Raw genomic sequence first — 13,389 nt, 5'->3', positions numbered from 1 at the left:
AAAAGAGCAAAAAAAATTAAGCATGAGAGAAGACCAGACAGTTACGCCAAAATTAATTCAGGAGAATTCTTCCACTACGGCAAGCAATAGGAAGAATTATGAAAGGGTGGATAGTTATGGTAGTAGAAGTGACCATAGCAAAGGATGTAGTGGAATTATTTAATGAGCATTGTATCAGCATATAACAGTAGTGTAAATGATGCTGTGCAACACATAATGGAAGATAAATAATAGGGAAACTAGAGGTGAAAGTCAGGTGTATGAAGTGTTGGTTAGATGTTAATAAAGCTGTAGGAATGGATGACATATTACTATGTATTTTTAAGGGGCATGCAAAAGATTTAGCTATGGCTTTGACCTGGTTATTGAATTAAAATTTTTGCAGTGGGAAAGGTTCCTAAGGAGTAGAAAGAAGACAAAATAGTACTGCTCCACAAGCACGGTTCTAGGGCAGAAGTTTTCAATTACAGATAGTCTATATATCTGCAATCGATGTTCTCTGTAAGCTGTGCACATGCACACCACTCAAAACGGGAGTGTACAAAATTTTGGCTTTCAGAATTTCTATTTCACAGTCAATAATTTTTGAATATGCTATAAAAATGAATTACATGATAAATCATACTTATTTTATTTGGTAATTTCTACAATGTCTCCACTTTGATATGACTCCATAACCCATTCCAACTTAATGCTCTCTAATTAGTTACTTTTAGGCTGTGCCGTGTGAGTGAACTGATGTGATGTTAGCAAATTGCAGAAGTATATTTGTTTAGTGTCTACTGTCTAGTAATGTACAGTCACTTGAACTTGTGCAAATGGTGATGAATTTTTATAGCTGTGTACAGATGCAGATTTAAGCCAATTAACATGAGAAATGTTGCATTAACAGTTTTAGTGCATCAACTCAAAATGTCACTGTCAAAATTAAGGTGGAAAAGAACTGCAAATTCGTTTTTGAGCGAATGAACAAATGTGACAATTTGTTCATATAAACTGCATGTATATGCAGTATTTAAATAGCTAAAGTAGTAAACAGTTAAGTCACACTTAAAAATATTTAGCATGCAACATAAAAGGTCTTTTGAAAAAGATGTCACCAGTTTTAGACATATCAAATTAAAATGTTGCTGTGACTGTTGTGAGCACGTGCACACATTGAGTACGAGACTGCCAACTTGTGCACAAAATGTTTTTCATGCATATATGAAATTAGAAGAAATATTGTTTGCAGTTGTAGTTGTTGACATAGGATTCTCTACGATGGTCAGTATAGGTTTGTGAAGGGTTGTTCTTGTTCTAGCAGTCAATTTGCATTTTATGATTCAATGATGAATATGTTAGATACAGAAGATTCGTATACAGATATTCTTGGATTTTGCAAAGGCATTTGATAGATTACCACATGCAGGTTGGTAGGATAAAAAAAATGCATATATAACATTACAAGAACAATTGTAAGAAAGATTTGAAAATAATTAAGATGGCTGTGTAGCCTTGTGGCAAAATTCAGGCTTAGGTTCTGTAAATCACCAGAAGAAAAAAAACCATCATAGGTATGATTCTAGGACTAGAGGCTTTTTTTTTTGAGCGAGTGTTGTGTATATGTTCTTCGGCCATGCTGTTGTAACTTATTTCAGTTAATATGTGAATCAAACCCATATTTCATATATCAGGATTGATATATGCATCCTGAGATATAAGTGAAATTGTGCCTTAAAATAGATGAGATTTGAGATATGGAGCTGATGGTTGACAATGAACTGAAATTTAGAGGTCATTTGCAAGTGTTGCAAAGACTACACATCATATTGCTGCTATATAACTACATAAAAAGTACACTGACAAGCAGAATATGGTAACAGTTATAGCACTGCATAAAGCATTGGTGAGTCTGACTACACATGGGGTGTTGTGCTCTAATTTGGTTGCCTAGTTTTTATTTTTTTTATGTGGAAAATTAGAGAGCATTCTGTGATATGCAACAAAACAATATTAGGCCTTTGAAATGTTAGTTTTTTTATATATGGAGAATGGTGGCTGAGCAGAACATATTCCCAAAATGTATTGTGAATGGTTAAGGAGTATAAGGTTCAATATGATAAATATGTTGGTAGTTGAGCAAGCCTCTCACTATGAGTCTAGTGACTCAGTGAAAGTAGCTGTAATAATAATAATATACACAAGAATTGAGAATACAAAAGAGCTGTTAAGATGCCATATGAATATTAATTATGTTATTTCTTTCTTTCTTAGTGTTACTGAGAAAGTAGGATAAAAATGCATATATAACATTACAAGAACAATTATAAGAAATGTTGGAAAATAATTAAGGTGGCTGTGTAGCCTTGTGGCAAAACTCAGGCTTAGGCTCTGTAAATCAGCAGAAAAAAAGCCATTATAGGTATGATTCTAGAGGACTAGCGGCATCTTTTTGAGTGAGTGTTGTGCATATGTTTTTCAGATGTCCTTGTTTTTAGCAAATATTCATGATATTGCTAATCATTATTGGTAGTATTTTCTTTATTTTTGACTGTTGTTAGTTGTGTACGTATTCAAATTGTGACTTTATGCAATATGGCTTAAAAAGTGTTCTATATTCATGGCACTGATATGTATGAAAAAAATGGTTTGTGGTAAATATGCAAAGGCAGTGTGTTTGTGTGTCAGAAATGTTTTATGAGTGCAAGAAATATGAGTTGTGTAGAAAATGGAAAAATGAACTAACTAATATTAAGAATGCAAGGCAGGATTGTGAAAGTGTTGTGGATAATGAGATGACAGTGCAGAGAGAAAACAGTACACTTACATGGACTCCTTCACAGGACAAAATGTGAGTCAAGTGGCTGGGGAAATAATTAGTGTGTGATACAGCAGGAGGAAGAATGAAAGAAAAGGGAATAAGAAAAGTATCCAAGTGTGAAAAACTGGGAGTAAGGAAAAAATGTTTGGAGATTTGATGATAGGTGTACTTAATGAGAAACTAAGGAAGGCATGCTTCCTGGGTGCAAAAATCAAGGATGTTAGCAAAGTTGTTAATTTTGCAGAGGGGAAAAATTAGCCCCAAAAGTCCAGAGCTACAGGAGCCACTTTCCCAAATATGCATGAAATAATAGTACCAATTTTCTTCCAAGGGTACAAATTCTAGGAATTGAAATTACAGGATGTGAAGAAACAAGAAAGATGACTAAGGTTTTAAAACAGATAGTTGGGGCTAGTAAGATTTGTTGTTTTGGCAAGCACCAATGATTTGAGAGGAGAGAAATATGCAATGAAAGACTCGTTGAAAGAAGCAAAAATAAAATCAGAAAGTAAAAGACTGAGTCTGCTGCCTCAGAATTGAGAAATGCCATAATTGCTAAGCAGCCTGGTTGGCTGAGTGGTTAGCATGTCTGCTCTCCAACCAAGAGGTTGCAGGTTCGAATCCTGGCATAGGCATGGATGTCTGTGATTGTCCTACAAACTCTGGGAGTGACCATATGGCGTCTACGGATGTCAAATGTGAAAAACAAAAATTTTTTTTTTTTATGATTGCCAATGAGTCATTGTGCAGGAGGAATGGTGTGCAATTTATAGTGGTCAGCTCAACATGGCTGAAAATTATCAGCATCAGAGATCTGGTGACAGAATGATGTAGTTACAGTGACAGAATGCAAGGGATATTGTATTTTTCAAAGAAGAAGAAGATATAGGGAATAGGACAGGGGAAAGTGTATTATTAATGACAACTGAAGAACTTCAACAAAAGATCATGGATCGGAGAGAGACTGTTCATTTGAGGCTATCTGGTGTGAGATACAGGCTGACAGAACAAAATATATGGTTGGTTGCTGCTATAGACCCATGGACCCAGAGAAAGAAATGGTTGCCATGCACCAGGAGATTAGCATAAGTGCGGGCCAAACAATTATCATAGGAGAATTCAACTGCAGTGACACAGATTGGAAGGGGATCAGCATGCTCATGAGCAAAATACAAAGTGCAGGCAAGAAAGGTAAACTAGTCTGGAAAGGAAGGCTAAATCAAATTATGAGAGAAAATTATCTAAACAGGCCAAAAAAGTAAATCCAAAATTAAAAAAAAAAAAAAAAAAAATTAATTTAAATTTGCCAAAAAGTAAGGTAACATATATATTTTTTTAATAATGGTAGAAGGGAATGAGGTAAAACACAGTGGATAGCCCAGCTGCATGATGGAAGCTACCATGCAAGTGTGATCCAAAACATGTATCCATGAAATTATTCACTTTTTACAAGCGAAAGTGGTTTCACCAAGTGACATTCACCATGAATTGGTTGCTGTGTATAATGAAAAGGTGATGTCAAAGAAACAGTCATGTTTTTGATGCAATGAATTTAAAGCAAGCTGTGAAGTGAAACTGCATATAATTGTTCACAATGTCCATTGCTTTCAAAAGGTGCACTCCTGCTGGGTGCCTCGATAATTGTCAGAGGAGCACAACGCAAGGATTTTCTTGCTTGTCTAGTCACAGGAGATGAAAAGTGGGTTCATCACTTAACCCCACAAAGCAAACAAGACTATGATCTCTAAAAATCTAGTCTCCTCTGTGCAAAAAATTCAAAACTGTTCCCACTGTCTGAAAAGTCATGGCCACAGTGTTCTGGGAGGAAAAAGTAATGCAGAGCTTTACTGTGCAATGTTGGACAAACAAAGCCAAAATTTGATGCAAATGGCCAGGAATCCTGACAAACGGGGTTTGATTTTGGTGCATGGCAACACTACTCCACACACACCATTTGTGAGTGGTTGCACTGTGATTGTTGGGAAACTCTGCCCCACAAAAAATACAACCCAGACTTAGCACCTTCAGACTTCCATTTGTTTGCATGGAAGCATGTGATAAAATAATGTGCAAGAATAGGAAAATAAGAACTCCATAATAAGCATAAGCATTTAAAAAAAGTAGTCCTGGAAAATAAGATGCAAAAGAGCTAAGATACATGTAAAAGCAGCTAAACAAATTCATGGGAAGACTTTAGTAAGAATATAGAAAATAAATATCAGGAATGAGGGGGAAATGTTCTGAAGGCTAATGAAAAAGCACAAATGAAGAAAAGAGCACTGTAAATGGAATCAAAGATAATAATAAAGTTAAATGAAACCTGAAGATGGGATATTCAAGAAGTCAGGAATAACTTTGAAAGATTGCTGAATGAAAGAAGCAGTGATAGAAAGTCATCAAATACCTGAAATGTAGAAAGGAAGAGGAAGCTGGATTAGATATTTGACCAGAAATGCTCAAATGTATAAAAATTTTGCGGTAACTGCACTGCAAAATCGAGATGACTTGGTCAGAGGGTGAAATTCCAGATGACTGGAGTAGAGTTCTCATAGCACCCATCTATAAAAAGGAAAATGAAGCTGATCATGGGAATATAAGTTTTGTAGATCTGGAAAGGCACATGACAAAGATGCAGAGAGAAAGACTTTTCAATATGATACAATTACATAGGTTAAATAGAACACTCTACAGAGCAAAAATATCTGTATTTAAGTTGTAAATCAGCAGTTAGAATTTAAGGAAATATAGGAAGATGATCAGATATAAAATCAGGGGTAAGACGTAAGACTAGGATGTACATTATCTCTACTCTTATTCATCATCTATATGGATCGCATTACAAAAGAAAGTGGCATTTAACCTGATATTAGAATGTCAAACTTAACTCTTTGCTTTACATAGATGATATTGTACTCTTAATCATGATGACAATAATATCAAGTCTTGAGGATTCTCTGACTAAATTGAACAGCTGTAACAAATTTGGTATGAAAATCAGCAATAAAAAAGACAATAACTACAAAAATAAGCAGAAACAGAAAACTTCAATTGCATTCTCAATGGAGAATCTATATATATATATATATAGATTTAACATGGTAAAAGATTTTTTACCATGGCAAATTAATTTTGGAAATAGACAAGAGAATAAACAAAGCTGGCATGGTAGGAAGCCATATGGAACAAATTTATATGGAATAAGAGAAATCAGCCAATGTACAAAACAGTATTCAATTGATTTTTAAGTTATGGGTTTGAGAGTTGAATTAGAGCTGATAAAGATTAGAGACCTGAACAGATGGCACCAACTTGAATCCTAATATCATTCTGCCAAATGGCAGGATCATATTAAAAATGAAGATATTAGGAATTAAGTTGACACTATTAATGATTATTAGCATTCAGAAATGTGTGAGCAGAATGGAAAAGTTAGCAAAGAGAGACCTAGAAGAAGACCAAGATCTAGGTGGACTTATTAAGTCAGAAGTGCCTTAGAAGATCAAAATATTAGATATAACTATAAATACTGGACTAATTTGGAGAAAAACTGTCGATAGGAAATTAAACAATGTAAACTTAATCATAAATAACCTTATGTTTTTATTAACCACAGTAATTAACTTTAATGAGTACAGATATTTTGTACTGAAAATAACAGTATATCATCACTGTGTAGAAACAAGCAAATCAAAAAACAGGAATACACGATACATACAACAATTGGTTTACCAATTAAAAATAGTTGCCACAAGCTAGATATTAATAAATAATATTAAAACTATTTTTGATGTTTACATAAAATGAGAATTTCCCAAACAAAAGGGTTTCACAACATTCTTCGAAAAGGCTTAAAACTGCATCTATGGAGAAGACGAGCTTCATCCCACCAAATACTGTGTCGTATCAATACTGTGCTGTGCCAGACCAGACTTTTGAGGTGTCACATATTCAATGCAATACCAAAGTTCAATTCTTTTTTTCACAGAACAGTGTCTGCCCCAAGTGTGTCATATTATATTCATGAGGAATCTGGTAAACATCAGATTCCTCATAACAATAGAAGTGCCATTTGTCTTTTGTAGATGGTAACAGATGATGAAGAACAGGAAAATGTGGGAATTATTTATTTCGTATGGGGTTCCTCCCTTTTTTCCCCTATCCCTTAGGATGAGTTGAGTCCTCTTAATGATATGTATTTTATGACTATAGATCCATGTGTGTGAGGGATGAAAAATCAGAGTTTCCAGGTGAAAAAACCCTCTACCTCCGTATGAGACTGGCTAACTCACCTTTAGTTGAAAGAGACCAGATAAAGGTTCCTCACATCATGGACAGGAATTGAACCCAGGTCTTTCCAACCAAAGGACTTCGTCTATACTGACTGAGCTATGAAGGTTCCTATCAATATGTGGGAATAAGCTGAGATTCAGAGTTTCTGAATTATCTAGCCCATCTCACAGCACCACATTGTATCATAGATTAGCAATGTTTTGCAGGTGGATTTTTTTTTTATTATGACAAACAACAAAGGTATATTTCACTCAAGAATGTTTCTCATTTTTCTTCACTGCATCACAAACTGACCAATGTCCAGAATAAAATATGCCAAGTATTGCTGATTAAAGTGTTACCTAATAATTAAAAGTTTGAATAATGCAATATGAAAATGAATAACCTGACCAGTTAAATTATCTTAAGTTTTAATCTTGGCAAAAGACAGACTTATTGAAGGTAGTAACAACATGATAAAGAATACATTGTAGGTATGCGCAGGGGAAAAAAAAAAGTTTTACAATCACTGGGACTTCAACATAAAACAGCCCATAGACAATAATAACCAAAAAAGACAAAAACATAATTTATACAATTGTAGTTTTGCAACAACTACTACTTTGTTTCTTTCCAGTGTAATAACATAAATGGTATGTCACAAAATAATTTTTACAGGTCAATTAATCTTTACTTAACATAAATATTTTCTAATTGTTTTATAAGTACTATTTTACAAAAAAGAATAAATGTTTTTTTTTACCAGAGAAAGTCCAATCAAGTAGAATAAATAATAATAATATATATATTATGTATGTATGTATATAATTTAGACAAGACCACCTGCTAGATCATGCATGAGAACAGGTACTTTGATAAAAATCCTAGCACTGCAACCAGGCTAGCTAAGGCACTTTTATTGGGGATTGTGATAAGTAAACTAGGACAATTTTTAAAATCATTTATACAACCTTATATTTGTTTGATCACAGAAATATTCACAGTAAAATTTTTTTTATAAATGTAACACTATAAAAATACAATTGAGTATTTCATTATGAAATATTTAACAATGTGATATGCTAACAGTAACAATATTAGCAACATGATCTCTTTTTAGCAAGGCAATAACAATCTTGAACAAACATGATGCACAAAATCCTTAAAACTAATTTAGTTGCAATTATGAACTCAACACCATCAAAAACATAGCTGCCTCTGACTTTGTATCCATCAAACTTGAAGAATAGCTCTCCCAAAACAGTACATTTTGCATATAAGATCAATTAAAAAATTTATAGATTCTAGTGCATTATTGCTTTCATTTAAGCTAGATGAAATTTAATTATTATTGTAATTTTTTTTTGTTTGTTTCTGAAGAACAAAATATCTACAATCATTATGGTCATCCCCTTCACATAAGATTTAGAAAAATCATATAGCACTCAAAGTTGCTTTCTGGTGAGCTGTCAGTTCTGGATGCCAGAAATCAACAATCAATATAAGACGGAAAGAGCTCCCATTATGCCAGACTTCATGTTCAAAGGAGTCATCAAACATAATCACTTTGCCTTCTTTCCACTGTCTTTAGAAAATAAGATAAAATAAATAATAAAATATCACATAACAGTTAAAATCTGAATAAATGGTCTTGCAATTTGAAAAATACGAATGCTCAGCAAGCCATGCTCTTGTCATGGTATAATACAAAAACTCAATTCAATTTTTTTTTTACATGGAATACCATATAACTACACTGAATGTGTACTATATTGAATCATTTGAACCAGAATTTCTATGAAATAAAACTTAGCTTATCATAAATTTAATAAAGAAATCAGTTATGATTAAAGCAAATTTGAAAACTATGTAATACATATAATGTAATGTTTATATGAGTAATCTGACTTCCTTACAACAGACTATATATAGCGTAAGCATGAGAAGACTAATAAGGTCAAAAGATATATTAAGTTATGGAAATTGCATGTTTAATTTCCAGAACTTTATGTATAAGATAAAAGAATTATATTCAATTTATTATAAACTAGCCATATGAAATTTAATATAATTTTGACAATCATTAGAACTTAGCAAAAGACAAAAAAATAGGTTATAATTATCTACAAATTGACTCTCACTACCAAAAACTTACAGAAGGCTAAAGGAATAATCTGTTATGATAGAAAGTTTAGTAAATTTTCCTCTGAAAGATCAATATAGGGCAACTGGAATTTTCCACAGTATGTTATAGTAAGAGTGGAATGTATAAAAGTAATGTTTTTTTTTGTAAAAAAAAATGGGGTAATATTTTGATATTTATACTTTTATACTTCAATTGCACTTTTCTCTGCAAATCACAAATAATTGTATATATCCTACACACCAAATTAATTACAGTAATCTAACATTTTATTGGACCCTTCAATTATCAGAACTCAGTTGACATGCAAGGGTCAGTTAATTTGAAAGTTGGATAAACAGTACTACTGTAGTTTGTTCTCATGAGCAAAATTATATATGCATCGTTTATCTTATTTGTATTCATTTAAAACAAGTGACAAAAGCTGTCTAATTTGAAAACTATTACTTTGCAAGTTAAACTTCAGAGATCCTTTGGTAGGAGTTCAGAAAGCACTGCATTTGACCAATTCAACACTGGCAATATCACTAAAATTATTTCTAAAATCCCAAATAAATTCTGAACTTGGGATTAAGATCACTCACAAAACAATGTATAAAGCCAACAAAGCAGAGTTGATAACATTTCTCTTGGAGTAGACCAAACTCTATTCACAGAAGGAAACATTGTCATCAGTTTAGTAAGATTAACAGAGGCCACTAAAACTAATTTTTATGAATATTTCATCAAATGAATGTTAATTATAATGACAAGGATTCCTAGAAAACAAAAAAAAGCAGTCATCAAAACCATTATTTTCCTGCCAAATGTTATATTTTATATAGGTAACCCCCCCCCCCCCCGTATAACACAGTCGTTAGGTTCCTAAAAAAAATGCTGTGTTGTATGAAACAAAAAACAGGGTTAGGTTCCAAAAGTTAAAAGAACCATACTATTTTCTTCTTATAACTAAGAGAAATGTATGTTTATTAAAACAATAATTGATCAAAAGTATTACATAATGTTACATAATTACATCTACTTTTTGCAAAAAATATGTTATTTTCGATTGTTTGCTTTTAGCTGAGAGATCTTTATAAATTTTGTTGTATGGAGCTAAGCACTTGTGAAGTTCTCTCTTAAAATTTGTGCTTCTTTCAGTGGAAGGGTCTTCATTTAGAAAATATAACTCCAATTGTTCAGCTAAGTCTAGGCCTTTCTTTATGCTTTTTAGGGTAAAATGTTTAACTTCATTTCCATCTGCTTTTGTCCTCTGAATTAATCTGGTTTATCCCAGATGCCATTTCCACCAAATTTGCTTCATTAGTCTCTTCTTCCACCAGTAATTCTTGAATATCTTCGACATACATATTGTCAAAACCTTCCCCTCCTAGAGACTTAGCAAGTTCTATTATTGCATCCATTCTGTTTTCTGCTGGCTTGATTAGATTTTTGCTTTGAACTGACTCTGGCCATATATTTTTCCAACAGGCATTTAATGTTGTTTGGTTTTATTTCTTTGATGGATGAAGTTATGAGATTAATACAGTCCAAAATTGTAAAAAGTTTCCATGACTTCGATAGATTTGTCGACTTTATTCAAAACCCATTGCAACGATTTCCTGAAGTAATTAGTTTTAAATGAAACTATAAATCTCTGATCTAATGGTTGAAGTAATGAACTTGTATTTGGTGGTAAGAAAATTATTTTGACATATGGGTGATTTAAATCTTTTGGATGCCTGGGTGCATTATCCAACATCAGTAGAACTTTAAAATCTAGATTTTTCTGCTTTAAGTAGTTTTCCACACTTGGTAGAAAACAGTTTAGAAACCATTTTTTAAATAAATCAGTAGTTACCCAAGCTTTCTTATTTGCCATCCAATATACTGGTAAAACACTCTTATTTAGGTTTTTCATTGCACGAGGATTGAGGGATTTATAAACTAGCATGGGTTTTACCATGTGATCGCCTGAAACATTACTACACATAAGTAATGTTACACGATCTTTTGATATTTTAAAACCTGGTGCAACTTTTTAATTTTTTGAAATAAATGTTCTCTTGGGCATTTTTTTCCAACAATGGCTCATCTCGTCAGCATTAAAACCTGATGTTCAATAATACATACAAAAAATGTACAAAGAAGAAAACACTGAAAGTCTTAAAATATGTTTAATACTCCACGAACAAAATGAATTTGAAATTCTAATAAATTCTAAAATTCTGTACGCAAATCTGACATGACATACATGCTTGAATGAAAAATATCAAATGAGCTCGTGCTTATTCTTAAAAGCTCTCATCATGTCCTGTGTTGTATGGGGGATTTCCCCAATTCTCGAACTGTGTAAGAGCAAGACATGTTGCAGGAATGCCATGTTATACAGGGGTTACCTATATTTTGAAAGAGCCTGCTAATATTACTCAAATTATAAGTATGCATGCCTCTTAACAATTAAGACTTTTAAGCATTATATTTCCTATTTTATAATGTCATTCTATATCTTATTACCGGACTGTGATTAACTTTCAGTCCAATCCAAAGATTTTGAGAAAATATAAAGTACAGAAGATTTTTTTAAATACTTCATAAAATTTCTGATATCCTGGTCAAAAGGATGTTTGATTGCACTGTAAGTTGAGTTATTCTTTGAAGCAAATCCTTAAATGATGCAATATCAGGATGTGCCCATAGAATTTGAAGAATAAATAATGTAGACGTAAAATGGACATGCAATCTCATTAAGTAAGAAATTCTTAAGTATCTCTTCTTATTAAGATGATGTGGAAGGAACACTGTGTACTTAAGGATGACGTCAGAAGAGTTACAAGTATTGTACAGAAAGCTAAGCCTGAGTATGGAAAGAAACTGGCTCTGCAAGATAAAGACAGCCCAAAAGATTTTATGGTTATGCTACAAGAGCATGTGTAGCTCAGTGGATGTGGCGTTTGCCAACCACGGCGCTTGGCCGCACGAAGGAAGACTTGGTTTCGAGTCTAGTCGGCGACTAGAGGAAATTTTTCTAAGCCTTTTTTCGACCGGTTCCCGAGTTAGTCGATCTCTGGCACGGGCAAGCAGGTTTTTCCTCCCGGAAACTCGGGTTTTTCGTCCTGTAAACTCAAGAAAATCGACCGTAGAACCCACATTATTTCAGACATTAAATATATTGTGTTAGGGTTAGGGACCACGAGATGGCGGCACATTTGAGCCGTCTCTCTTCACTGAGTACCGCTTAATAGTGATAGCCTTGGGCCATCTATCTCTGATTGGTACCAGTGGAGATTGAACTGCCCACTCAGTCTCCAAAAGTTAGACAGGGCTAAATGGCCTCGCCTACTCCCCACATACGGGAATAAAAAGGCGTTAGCTGATTTTTTTTTTTTTTTTTTTTTTTTTTTGCTACAATTAAAATAAAGAATGAATGTGGAGGACTAACTCTACTGAATGCAGATGTTATGTGGGTGACAGATGCAGAAGTGGTTGTTTAAATAATGAGTGTCCATTTGGATAAGAGCTATGAACCTGATGTAAGCAAAAAAGAAACTCCATAACTCAGGTATATGAGGAAGCAGTATTAGAACTGCTGCTGCATAAACTGAATAAGAATTCAGCAATAGGGTCTGAGGGGATATTAGAATGAATACTACAGTGGTGTTAAGCTGAAATGGTCATGCCTCGAATTTACTGTATAATATGAATCTCAGCGCAATCTCAAGCAGCAAATGTATTTGGTGAATCGGCTGTAAACAGCATCTGTACTTCATGTTAGGAGCGGCTGAATTCAGGTCAAGGAGTGGTGGTTGACAATTGATGAAACTTAACCACTGAAACCGAATGAACTCTAACAAACCTAAAGATACACGTTGGCTCGACCATTGCCCGGTCAAACAAGGGTCGCACCCACTATTAGGTTACCAAGATAGTGAAGGCGAAAAATATGCTATTGGAACAAAACATCACCTAGTTTGTGATGTTTTGGTTTGATGTTTTCCTGCAAGTATCCTAAATTGCAAGAAAAACATAGGAACATGGAATGTAAAAACTCTTCACCAGGAAGGAGTATTGGAAATACTATTACATGAATTAGACAACTACCAATGGGAAGTGATTGGACTCTGCAAAACCAGATGGACTGGAAAAGGAGAATTCCACCATGGACAGTACAAAATTTTAACTTCAGGTAGGGAGG

At 33.6% G+C, this 13,389-nt stretch overlaps 1 protein-coding gene across 2 annotated transcripts in view; it reads right to left on the bottom strand.

Moving 5' to 3' along the window:
- Positions 1-7,486: 7,486 nt before the first annotated feature.
- Positions 7,487-13,389, bottom strand: part of Asph (Aspartyl beta-hydroxylase) — a 284,141-nt gene continuing 278,238 nt past the window's right edge. For both annotated transcript variants that reach the window (XM_090406732.1, XM_090406733.1), the window contains exon 14: positions 7,487-8,657. In XM_090406732.1, coding sequence (XP_090262858.1) covers positions 8,507-8,657 — 151 coding nt within the window. In that variant the 3' untranslated portion in view covers positions 7,487-8,506. The remainder of the gene's footprint in view (positions 8,658-13,389) is intronic.

This window comes from Typopeltis vanoorti, chromosome 17 (assembly GCF_054136105.1).
Source record: "Typopeltis vanoorti isolate ZY-2024b chromosome 17, IOZ_Tvanoo_1.0, whole genome shotgun sequence".
Classification (NCBI taxonomy): Eukaryota; Metazoa; Arthropoda; class Arachnida; order Uropygi; family Thelyphonidae; genus Typopeltis; species Typopeltis vanoorti.
Note: the sequence above shows the minus strand (reverse complement) of the source record. Positions and strands in the feature narration are given on the sequence as shown.